This window comes from Porites lutea, chromosome 7 (assembly GCF_958299795.1).
Source record: "Porites lutea chromosome 7, jaPorLute2.1, whole genome shotgun sequence".
Classification (NCBI taxonomy): Eukaryota; Metazoa; Cnidaria; class Anthozoa; order Scleractinia; family Poritidae; genus Porites; species Porites lutea.
In genome coordinates, this window is record NC_133207.1 from 22,669,318 (window position 1) to 22,680,906 (window position 11,589).

Genomic DNA, 11,589 nt, shown 5'->3' on the forward strand with positions numbered 1-11,589 from the left:
AATTCATAAAACGGAACAGATTGACTTTTGTTGTATTTTTACCGCTTTGTGGACTTTTTGACACTTAATACCTTAACTTAGCTTTCGAGAAGTTACCGAATAATCAAAGGCTTGGCTGTTGGCTCCTACCGTAATTCGCATTTGGTTGTGCTTCGGTCAGAGGTCACGTTTTTTCGCCCGTTTTTAGTGTAATATTTACATTTGCTTCGCTTTGTCAGCGCTCTCGATTTCATTTACCCAAAAATTTTATTTCGCTGATTTGAAGAAAAAGAATGCTCTTTCAGACTAAACAAGCCTTGATGTTCAAAGCCATGTACCAATCCGCTTTTTTAGCTCGTGAAAAAGTGGTAAATTTTGACGGTTGATTAAGCGATTTTGAGTCAACAACTTTGAAAATTTCTTTAAAAATCTCTTGTTGACCAAATCGCGAACTAATCAGTTAAAATTATAGAGGAAAGATAGTAAAAATACGAAGTGTTATTATATTTTAGTAGCCAACATTATTTTAAAATATACGAGTTACTGAATATGACTCTAATCTCGCATGATTTTTGCCCATTGTAGGCCTCGGGAAGTAAAAAATTCGTTAAAAAAATATTATTCACTCGATCGTACTTAAACCAACGATTTTGTAACTTGGACCCATAGGGCTTTATTCTGGCTGAGTTTGAGGCCAGGTCATTTTTTGACTATTTCCTCGTCTAGTTGGTATTTACGCGGAGCCGCTCTTAAACATCGATCAAACCTGGTTATATATGTAGCGGTACCACGAGAGCAATGTTGAATGTCTCCTACAAAACAGTCTAATCCTGAAATACTATAGCTTTTTAAATTTGCATCTCTAAAATTATGTGTGTTTTTTTAGTTGCCCCTTACATGTAATGACGAAGATAATTTTTGGTCAAGCACTAAAACAACTTAAATCAAATATGCGCCAAAGTAACTGTGAATGGTGTCCATGTAAAGTTCAGCTCCATTGTAACTCTTGGGAACTAGAGTGATGAAGTCACCGGCCGCCAGGTTGAAAACCCCACCAGCGTAGAGGGTACCATTGAAATCCAAATTGTTTACTGGCGCTTGAATCATTGTTATGTCTTTGTTGTTAACTCTGATATAGACTCGTCCACTGCTGAAGAAGTAAAGTTGAGCGTAGATGTAGTACCGTCCGGGGGTTGGCACCGTCAGTTTTCCGTCGTCGTACTTCATGCCTCCTTCAAGATGGCTGTACTGGGAACTGACCGACCAGTCCTTGATCACTACAAAGCGAGGTGTCAAAAATATTCGATTTCAGTGCTCAATTTGATCATCCGTGAATAATTTTCGAAAATTACTTCTAAACCTTTCTCTCATCCCACTATATCCTACCATACCAGTCCTTGGTAACGATTTTTAGAGATTTATGAGATCGCGTGACAAATTGTTGCCACACAAAAACACAGTGGCGGAGTCATTCATTTAATTGTTGCCAAATCATTTTTTTTTTTATGCGTTTTAAAAAAGCGCAATCCTTGCCGATACACTTTTTCTTTCAAAGTTTTAGCTTAACAAAATTAAAATGCAAATGTAGATTGTAGAAGATCCTCGGCGAATTTGAAGTACCTTTGTCGGATGGGTAGCGAACCGATTTTCCGACGTCAGCTTCGATATGAGCAGATGGCTAAAACATAAAAAAAAACAGTCAGAAAGGATAGGACATAGATGATGAAAAGTTGCTTAGGAAGACAGAAAAATAAAGCTGGTTATTGAGCTGAGAACAAAAAAAAAAGATTAAACTTATTGTTGTTGTAAATGTATTATTATTTTAATTATTATTATTATTATTATTATTATTATTATTATTATTATTTATCTTCTCATTGAAATTTCATTGAAAAAATGGAAAATGCCGCAAGGAAATTGAGTGCCGTCACTCTTTTGATCACCCCATTGACAGGTTGGTGTCCACAGTTGCTTAGCAACAACGCCGCATCGGTTGTTTTTGCGGCTGTTCTAGCTGCCTCGATGCAGTATTTTTTCGTCCCCACCGCCAGAGCGCCCCGGGAGAGCTTGCTCGCAGGTTATCCACGCGCACGCATAATGAGCAAAAAGAAGACCACTGTTCACGAGAATAGTTGAACGGTAGAAAGTAAATTCATGATATCCGGATTTGGTTTCTTAATTAAAATCCACCATGAGGACGGAACTCTCGAAGATTAAATCCGTTTTCCGAGTGCGCGTTCGATTGCAATTTCCGGGTGTGGGTTTCGAAATCTAAATCCGGATTTCCCAATCAAACGCAACCAAAGTACATTCTTCGAAGACTTTTATAAGTATAGTGGCAAATAATCTACTGGTCAGATGTAGCAATGCTATGCAGCTTCGCTCTACGTAAGAAGTAGGAGCATTTTTCCTGAAAAGTCTCAGCGCATAGCAATCATGGCTATTTTATCACCGATCACACTCTCATTGAATAGCCAAACTTCGAATAAACACTTCCATCTTGGTAGGGACATATTCACAAACAATATATTATCCTTCATCGATTCCTGACGACCACGCTCATATACCAGAGGAAAATCAATCGTTCGGTACGTTGGTATGCTGCGTAATTAAGGAAAAAACACTACCGAGTATAACGATTGGCAATTCCAATTTTTCCCTTTGAAAAACACAGCAACGCGATTATATGGGTATCCTATCTATCTTGTTAAAAACGACACGGTGAATATAGCAATCTCAACTAGTTATCGTCTCTTAGCCTCAGTGTGCTAATAGGGCAAGAGCGCGGAGATTTCGAGTTAGGCAATTGTCGGTGCTTCTGCTGCGCGAAGTTTCACAAAAATCTACAAGAAGACTATTTCGAAATACCTAAGAATGTAAGATATGAGTAAAACGAAACCTGGACATTATCCAAACAAATTTCCTACTTTCTAGATGTTTCCGGAAAGTTTTTACTACTAGGTCTTTCAACAAATGAGCCTTATACAACATGTTCTAAGGCCAAATGCGATATTCTAAAATGGCGAAATTCTGGTTAAAAATTGCTAGTCGGCTTAAAAAGTATTTAATTTGATTTATTTTTTAGATTTAAAATGAAATGTCAAAATGTTACCATTCATTTAATTTCTAACGTCGTTTTGGTAATAACGCAAGATTGCAACAGGCCCTCCAGATTCCAAATTTTGTGTACAAACCCTTCAGACGATGGCTGAAAATGACAGTGGCAATTTCCAACGTCGGTAGAAATCACGACCATTAAAGATGGGAAATGCCGCCTTCAATAGCCGTTTCAGTCACAGTGGAGACGGATTATCCATCTGAGAAGGATAATCTATCTTCACAATTCGTCAAAATTGACGGAAAAACAGAATGATGGATAAAGTCGGGTGGATTGTCCATTCAAAATTAAGACCCTTCCGTTTTCAAACTAAGACGTATTGACGCGAATTATCAAACGGATAACCCGTCTCAGACGGATAATCCATTTCTAGTGTGAATACGGCCAATTTGGATGGATAATTCGTCTGATTTTATCCGTCTGTTTATCAGTCTTTTTAGACGGTTTTTGAAGACGAATAATCCGTCTAAGACTATTCGTCTCAAATTTTTCTATCCAACCTCGTCCCAAGTGTCTTCTCGCTTTCTCAAAAAGACTGGGGACGAAGTTGTTTTTTAGCTGGAACTAGAAATGGTGCGTTGCATCGCGGGACTCGTACAACAAAACATGCCGCCCAAAGTAAAAGCACTGACATGCAAGGATGAAGATAAATCACAAAGAAAAGCAAAAACGTTGAAAAAGAACATGTGGAGTGAAGATGAAACCTACATGTACTTTCCTTGTTAGATGGAAGAGACGATAGACTTAAGTCTTAGAAAATGTTGCGGTAAAGGAAAAGTAGTACGTTAGTTTTTTTTAAGTTTTCTTTTCCCCGACATAAAAAAGGCAATGGCGGCCATTGCAATGAATTGGTGACTGTGCTAGAGCGTCGAAGACATGTTTTTCCTTGGGTTCATCCGTCTAATGTGAATCCGTGAAAGGGCAAATTTAAAATCTTTAAGGTCGGTACACACTAGGCGACAAGTTGCTGCAACACGTCGCGGCGAAATATCACTCCATGTGTACAGGTCGGGCGACTAGTTGCAGCAACAAGGTGAGGCGACACGTCGCAGCGACAAATCGCTTCGTGTGTACTGGAGAATTTTTGTGAAAATCTTTGTCTCCGCAACAGAATTTTGTCGCTGCAACAAGTCGCAAAAAATCAAATCAGACTGAATCTGTGCGACTTGTTGCGGCGACAGATTCTGTTGCAGCGACAAAGATTTTCACAAAAATTCTACAGTACACACGAAGCGATTTGTCGCTGCAACGTGTCGCCGCGACATGTTGCTGCAACTTGTCGCCTAGTGTGTACCGACCTTTATCCGTCTCGAATCACATTTTGACGGAAAATAGATCAGACGGATTATCCGCCTTGACGGACGTCTATTGTGGGAAAACGGCCAATGTCACACAAACATTGTAAATTATTTGAAATGAAAAACAGAATTCCCCAAAATCCTTTTCAAACGAAGTAAATGACTACCATGATTATCAAGCATAACAGTCCAGAAATAAAACTTAGTTTTTTTTTATTTCTGCTTATAATAATTTCATTAGTAAGCATAAAGTAAAGTTAACGCTGTCAGTGACGCTGATCTCAGCAGGCCATTTATAAATGAAATAAAAATTTTCTCGCTTTTCCCTTTAGACTTTAAACATAAAATATTGAAACCTGGGTCGGGTTGCAAAAAACATCTTAAGATTAAGGGAACTCGTAACTATTATTTTAAAACAATAGGTTATTGTTCGAGAACAAAAGTTAAGAGCCCTCTTATTTTAAGAAGGTCTTATGCAACCTTGCCCAGGCAAGAAATGTGATAAAAAGAAGATTTGAAATAGTAAATTGACCCGTTCCCTAATTTCGTGATCAAATTTATCATCTCCAACCTATCTCTTATCAACCTAATCAGAAATCACACCACAGTCTATAAATTGAGGCTTCCTTTGAACCGTTCTGTGCTCGGAACAAGCCTCCTCTGTGTCTAAACTTTCGTCTATTTCGTGCGAGAATGGTTTCAAATTATCATTGCTAGTAAGGAAACGCAACTATAACAAGATCAAACAAAAATATATCTGCTAGACTACTCAATGGATGTAAGAGTGTTGTATTATGTAACTTATCTTAAAATTATAATATTGGGACTCAGTACCTAAACGATATAAAAATTTGAGTGAAGTATCAAACTGCTATAAACTGAAGAAAAACGGAAAAGAAATATGGAAACGCCAGTATGGCGACAGACTGTTTAAAACAGAATAATTAATAGATGACACTCTTTTAGAGACTGAACTTGGAGGATCAAATAGAGAAAAGAATAGCAGCCTTCACAGCCTTCGCCGGAACGGGCGTGCCTTGAGGCAGCCCAGTCAGTAAAAAGTGGAGTCTCGCAGCTCCTAACTTTATCGCGCTTATTCCATCTCGTTCAATTCGTCAAATATTGGCATTTTTTTGTCTTTCTGGAGTTAATTTCTAAAAGACCATTGTATCGAAGATCAGGAAAAGAAAAATAAATTTGTTGTCCTGTGTTCGATGTCGCCGTCGTCGTTGCTGAAGCTCCCAATCAACCCCTTCCTAAGCCGCCAACATAAGATATTTAGAATGGATTATTAAAAATCTACGAACCTTTCTGCCACAAATATTTTTCCATCGCTTAAGAAACTTGCCAGGGAAAGGCAAACCACCCAAGGCGTTGTTATATGCATCAATGCTTTCTTTCACCCGTTTCTTTTCATCCGTGCTGCCCAAACCAGAGATGGCTTTCCTTATTGCACCTTCCACTTCAGTGGTTTCCTTGAAGAACTGAACAATGTCGTCTGGAGGTTTGTCTTCAGTTTTGAAGTAATCAGTGGCATATTCCAAGGCGCTGCGAAGATCATCAAAGCGGTGACTTAAGTCATCCAGTTCATATGCCTCAACTCTTCCTTGCAAGGGTGGTTTTGCGGTTTTTATGATATCCACAACTGGTAAGAGCTCAAACTACAAAAAAAGATTGTTTAAGGTGGCGCAAATAGGGTTTTTTCAGGGTAAATAAATCCTAGGTTTGAGCATAAACTACGTCGCCATTAACGAAGAATAATTTTGAAACCGCCGGATTTTTTTTAAAAAAAACTGGAGATTCACGAGACTAACAGTCGTTTTATATGACCTTTGAGTTTCAAGATTCATTATTGATAACTTGTAAGGCAGCGCTCCAATTCGCTTGGTTTTTTATCGGATGTTTTTGTGGTTACAAGTGAAAACCTCTCATCATTCAGGGGTATTGTCTCCTAGTTTTATACTCTGAATAATAAATGACAGGCTGTCACTTGTGAACACGGAATTTCCGACAGTAAACTAGCGAAATGCAGCCCTTACTTTACTGCCGTACAAGTTATCAATAAACTTGAAACTCAAAGGTCATATAAAAGGACAGTTAATCTGCAGAATCTCAAACTTTAGAAAAAAATATCTAGCGGTTTCAAAATTATTCGCTTATCTGTTAAAGTGTACCAAAATGTTTACAAAATCGTTAACAACATCGCCTCGATACACACTACAGCTGCGGTCACCGCGGTAAGTTTTCTAAATCTCTGATACTGGTGACGTACTTTATGCTCAAACAGGCTTGTGAGGTATTGACCCTGAAAAACCCTATCGCGCCAGTTCTGAATATTAAAAGAAATAAAAAACAAGCTCAACCACATATTTAAGACTGGTCCCAGAATATCAGAAGATACGTTTGACCTTTATTCCAAAACTGATTCAGATATTATTGAGTTAAGTATTGTCTACTTCACCCGAGATATGAGCCAGTAGACATTTCAGATTGATAGCTAAAACATGACAAATATATCGATTTGAAAAGAATGGCTACAGGTAAGCAATGTTGACTACTATTCATTCGAAATGAAGGATTTTGTCTGTTTCTGGCTTTGAGGAGGCAGCGTGGCCGGGGTCGGACACGCAGTCTCGGGCTCGAGTACCTCTCAGTAGCCACTTGCTGGATTATTTTGTTCTTGGTCGTCCCAAGTTCAAACCGGCTTGCCCACGCTTGTAGACAAAAGACAAAGATAAAAAACAAACAAAACTATTCCCGTCGCTATCCTAGTGAAATTTCATTCTTCATAGAGTAAATCAGCACCTCCCGCCCCTGTGGTACGCACGTTTGTCACCCCGAAGAATTCAGATTATTCAATCAAGCTTCGGCTCGGTCTAGGCATGTGTCACCTGGAACAAAAGACCTATAGTAAAAATTTGGATGAGCAATCTAAGGTCGGTACAGTAGACCGTTTTTTGATACGCACAAAGAAAATTCTTACCTTGACTGGGATTCCTTTTCCACCATTTATGTTCTTCATACTTTCGGGAAAGTTTTCAATCAGATTGGTGAGCCCCTCAATATTGATGGGAAGATTGTCTGGTAAGCCAGTGGAGTAGTAGTTCACCTGTAGGTCTGACCCTCTCGAGCATTCGTTGGATAACCTGTCCAATTCAGCCCTAAGTCCAACGTTCCCTGCCGAGGCACTGATGTCTCCTTTGGCCCCGCCATGCATGTCCCCCCTATAACATTAAAGATTAATACACACGCATCACTTCTGCGATAAGGCTGCTATATGCATTCAATAGACTTGGCATCGGAGGCCTATGCAAAAATAGATGTTCGCAAGACCAAACTCGATAAGACCAAAAGGGATTAGCCTGTGAGCAAGCTCTCAGGGGCGCTTCTGGCAACGGGGCGGGAAAAGGAAGGAGAGCTTGCAACTACGTCTCTGGAATTCCATCTCCGTCGACTGACAAATTTCCGCCAATGAGTGCGAAGCAGAAACGAGCGCGGGTCAATGTAAGAAAAAAATTGAAAAACACGTGCCAATGGTAATGACGTCATTACTAATGTCATCTCCGCCAATCAGCATTTCACATCCACTTTTTCGGTGCAAATATTCAAATTCCAGAGACAAAGTTCCACGCCCTCCTTCCTTTTCCCACCCCGCCGCCAGAGCACCCCGTAAAGTAGGACATTAGGTTTCGTTGATCCTTACATGAATCAAATACTAATGTGCTTGCGTATTGAATTTTATATGGAGGGACGATTAAATATTCCAAAACGTTCTGTTGATGAATACACTGAGGATGGTAACGCCCGGAGGGAGTACTCCCTTATATAAGCCATTTAGGTATATGTGGCCTATCGGGTAGGGATTTTGCGCCGTTTTGGTCTGAAAACGGGTATACACTTTGGCCATATTGGTCTGGAATCGGGTATAGTTATCGAGGGAAGCACGGAGTGTATTAATGCACTTATCGTTTCAATTCCAAATGAGTAAGAAAAAAAGAGAGAGAAATATTTTCCAACTTATTTTCGGTGGTACATTGAGAAAAGAAATCATACTTTGGAATAGAATGGCATTTTTCTGACAGAAATTGTGTGTTTTTAGAGGTCTTTCATAGAGTGTTCAAGCGTTACCCGACATCACATAGGGCAACTATCGCAATGAGTTTGATATAGCGCTCCTATTCCAACTCGACGACCATATCCCGTCTATAGCAAGCTACCAAATTTCCACCATCTTTCTCGGAGTAAAAGCCCCACCGATGACCGTGAGCCAGACAACTTCCAGCCTCGAGCTCAGATTATATTAGTCAGTGGGGACAGCGAGACCATTAGAGAGTTTTGTCCCCGAAAATCTTGTGGCAGAGGATTGTTAGCACCTTGCTTAGATATAAATGCGCAAAGAGAAGAAGAAAGAGGAGAACGAAAGGGAACGAATGGAACGGCTGAACCGGGAGTACAATGACATTGACTGGGTTGGACTGTACAACTCCGACAAGCTGTCATCCTTGAGGGTGAACGAACTGTCATTGTACCTTTCCCATCACAAGATCACCTGCAAAGGGAAAAAAGCTCAAAACGTTGCAATAATCAAAGCGCACATTGGCAAGTTAATTGTTCGTTATGGAACGTCATCAACCTCGGAAGCCCCCGTTAAGAAGTATGCAACAACAAGTGACCTCATCACTTTCCGAGGTCGAAACTAACGCAAAGTGATGTGGTAGATCGAGTTGTCGGTTCAAGCTCGAGTAGCTAAAATGACGAATCCTCACCGGATTCTGATTCTATACCAGAACCCTGTAAGGAAACATTACCTGCGTCAAAATATTGACGAAAGTGGGAACGGGTTGAGAGAGACGATTGTGTTAGGTGGGAGAAGTCAACTTTTTAAATTATCAATGATACAATTTTTTGGAACTTGTAAATCATTTGCATTGATTTTGGCTAGTAGCTTTGCTTGTACATGCAAGTTTTACTTTTCCAAAGACTTTGTATGTTTGTTAACATAAATAAAAGAGTCTACTTTAACAGAAGCAACGTGGAGTACTTTATTCTTCTGATGAAAGTGTGACCCTGCTCCAACGGCGAACAAAACAGGTTTGGCCCTCCCAGATTTGTAAAAATTTTACTGATGACCCTCCCCTGCTAAGTCCCCCCTCCCCCTAATAAAAAAAACGTACCTTCCCGGAAAGGGCATTTGTACCTCTCTCCTCCCGCTAGGTACCCCAATGAAAATAGCAATAAATTCACTGAAAATCTCCTCATTTTCAGTAGGTGCTAAATTTCTTAGTATGAATTTACTCTTAACGTACTTTTTAAAAGTTGTTGAAGTCTTGAATGTTAGGCTTGCCACTAATTTTGCTCCATATGTTACGCTTTTTACATAATAAGTTCCCATTGCAGCTGTGTTCTCTAGAGGTGTCGGGTTTCCGTCGATGGTATCAGTGACCTGAGAAAAGTGTGATCTTAATGTCAGACTTCAAAAAAAAATTCTTGTTTTAAGAGATAGATGGTTAATAATTATACAAAAATTAAACTAGCAATGTCTGTTTTGTTTACCACGTCCTCGCAGTCTTTTCTTTTTCCCAGCTGAATTTGATAAAACCCGCCTGTGATTTTTCTTAGTAGTCTGAAGTTACTTTGAACATGCCAAGATTTATTACCTTTGCAGTACCAGCATTAAAATTAGCCTTGACTTCAGTTATCATAGAAATTAATAGGCGAGATTTTTTGAGATTGCATTTGTGGCGACACACATTTGCCTCGCTTTGAAGGGCTAGCATACATTTTGCCTTACGTACTTTGACGCTGTAACTCGCCTGATGATCCGCTACTATCTTCGTAAAGCATTTTCATCTCTCTCTTGATCGTTTTCGTAATTTAATTATCTGAATTATCTGAATGAGTTCAGACCACTTTAAACGTGTGTGGGCATCTATTTCAAAGATGGACTTGAAAGTATCGATCTCGTACGACATTTTGCCTGGTCTCTTTGGCACACTGTCATTGTATCACATCTTAAGCATGCTTGAGAGTTGTTATGCAATGACGCACTGTAACCCTGAACTTCTCTTCATCCTAATCGGAACTTAGGAGAATGCGTTCAAGATGTTTGTTAGCTATTCAGATAATTAAATTACGAAGACGATCCAGAGAAAGATGAAAAATGCTTTACGAAGATAGCAGCGGATCATCAGGCGAGTTACAGCGTCAAAGTACGTAAGGCAAAATGTATGCTAGCCCTTCAAAGCGAGGCAAATGTGTGTGGGACAGGACACCCTACAGAAATTAGGGGTTGCTTTCTCGTAATTCGAACGCAGTTAAGGGAAAGCTCATCTAAAGTACGATAAATCCCTTAGCGAAATGATTAACTATACATACATACGTACTTACATACAGATACTTTATTTAACCTCGAATTTAAAGTAGCTAAAGATAAGCTAGTATCTTCGAATTCCAAGTATGATTTTAAAACTACTAAAACAAGAAATTATAACATTCTAATATTGAAACTATTGAAGAGTCATACGGTAAAATGACATCTATCTCCACATTTATTCGACTAGTTCTCAGTTCATGAGATGTATTGTCCCATAGATGCAGATTGCCGAGGGCTTCTGAAAAGTTGGATTTCAAACTGGCTTCGGCTTCAATGTGAAGATCTGTGGGGTATCATCACTATTATCATTACTATCATCATCATCATCGTCATTATTACTTTTATTGTCTCCTCTGTCACACTCCTTGCTAGTGTTCCTTTTGTGCATCAGCGGGGCGCAAACCATGCACCTGGAGCATCAGTCACTCATAAGTCAATCACTATGTTCATACACTAAGCACCATCATACTATATTATAATTATTATTGTTGACATACCGTGGTACAATTCATCACTGCCAGCAGTTTAGTTGTTCCTTCTTCCTTCTTGGATTCATCCACATACTTACCTTCTCCTTCCACTTGGAGAAGATTGGCCTTGATTTTTAAAGAAAGTTCTCCAGAAATGTCTAGGAGGTCATTGACATCTTTGCTATTTTGCACAAGCGAGTACTTGAAGGTGAAATTGTTGACATTAGTTGTTCTGATTGAAATCTGATCACTTTGGAAGATATCGCCGCTTGGTTTGCAATTCTGGGCATCATATGTTCTACCAATGCTCAAGGTAGGAGCGGCGTAGGCTGGAATATCCATTGTACTTTG

At 39.5% G+C, this 11,589-nt stretch overlaps 1 protein-coding gene across 1 annotated transcript in view; it reads right to left on the minus strand.

Moving 5' to 3' along the window:
* LOC140943692 (uncharacterized) overlaps window positions 1–11,589 on the minus strand; it is an 11,927-nt gene extending 338 nt beyond the window's left edge. Inside the window, exons 1-6 of the mRNA XM_073392804.1 lie at window positions 11,266–11,589; window positions 9,702–9,838; window positions 7,379–7,619; window positions 5,703–6,056; window positions 1,600–1,657; window positions 1–1,256 (exon numbers count right to left, since the gene is read on the minus strand). The exon at window positions 1–1,256 is cut by the window's left edge and continues 338 nt beyond it. Of these exons, the coding sequence (XP_073248905.1) occupies window positions 919–1,256; window positions 1,600–1,657; window positions 5,703–6,056; window positions 7,379–7,619; window positions 9,702–9,838; window positions 11,266–11,580 (1,443 nt within the window). The 5' untranslated portion in view covers window positions 11,581–11,589 and the 3' untranslated portion in view covers window positions 1–918. The remainder of the gene's footprint in view (window positions 1,257–1,599; window positions 1,658–5,702; window positions 6,057–7,378; window positions 7,620–9,701; window positions 9,839–11,265) is intronic.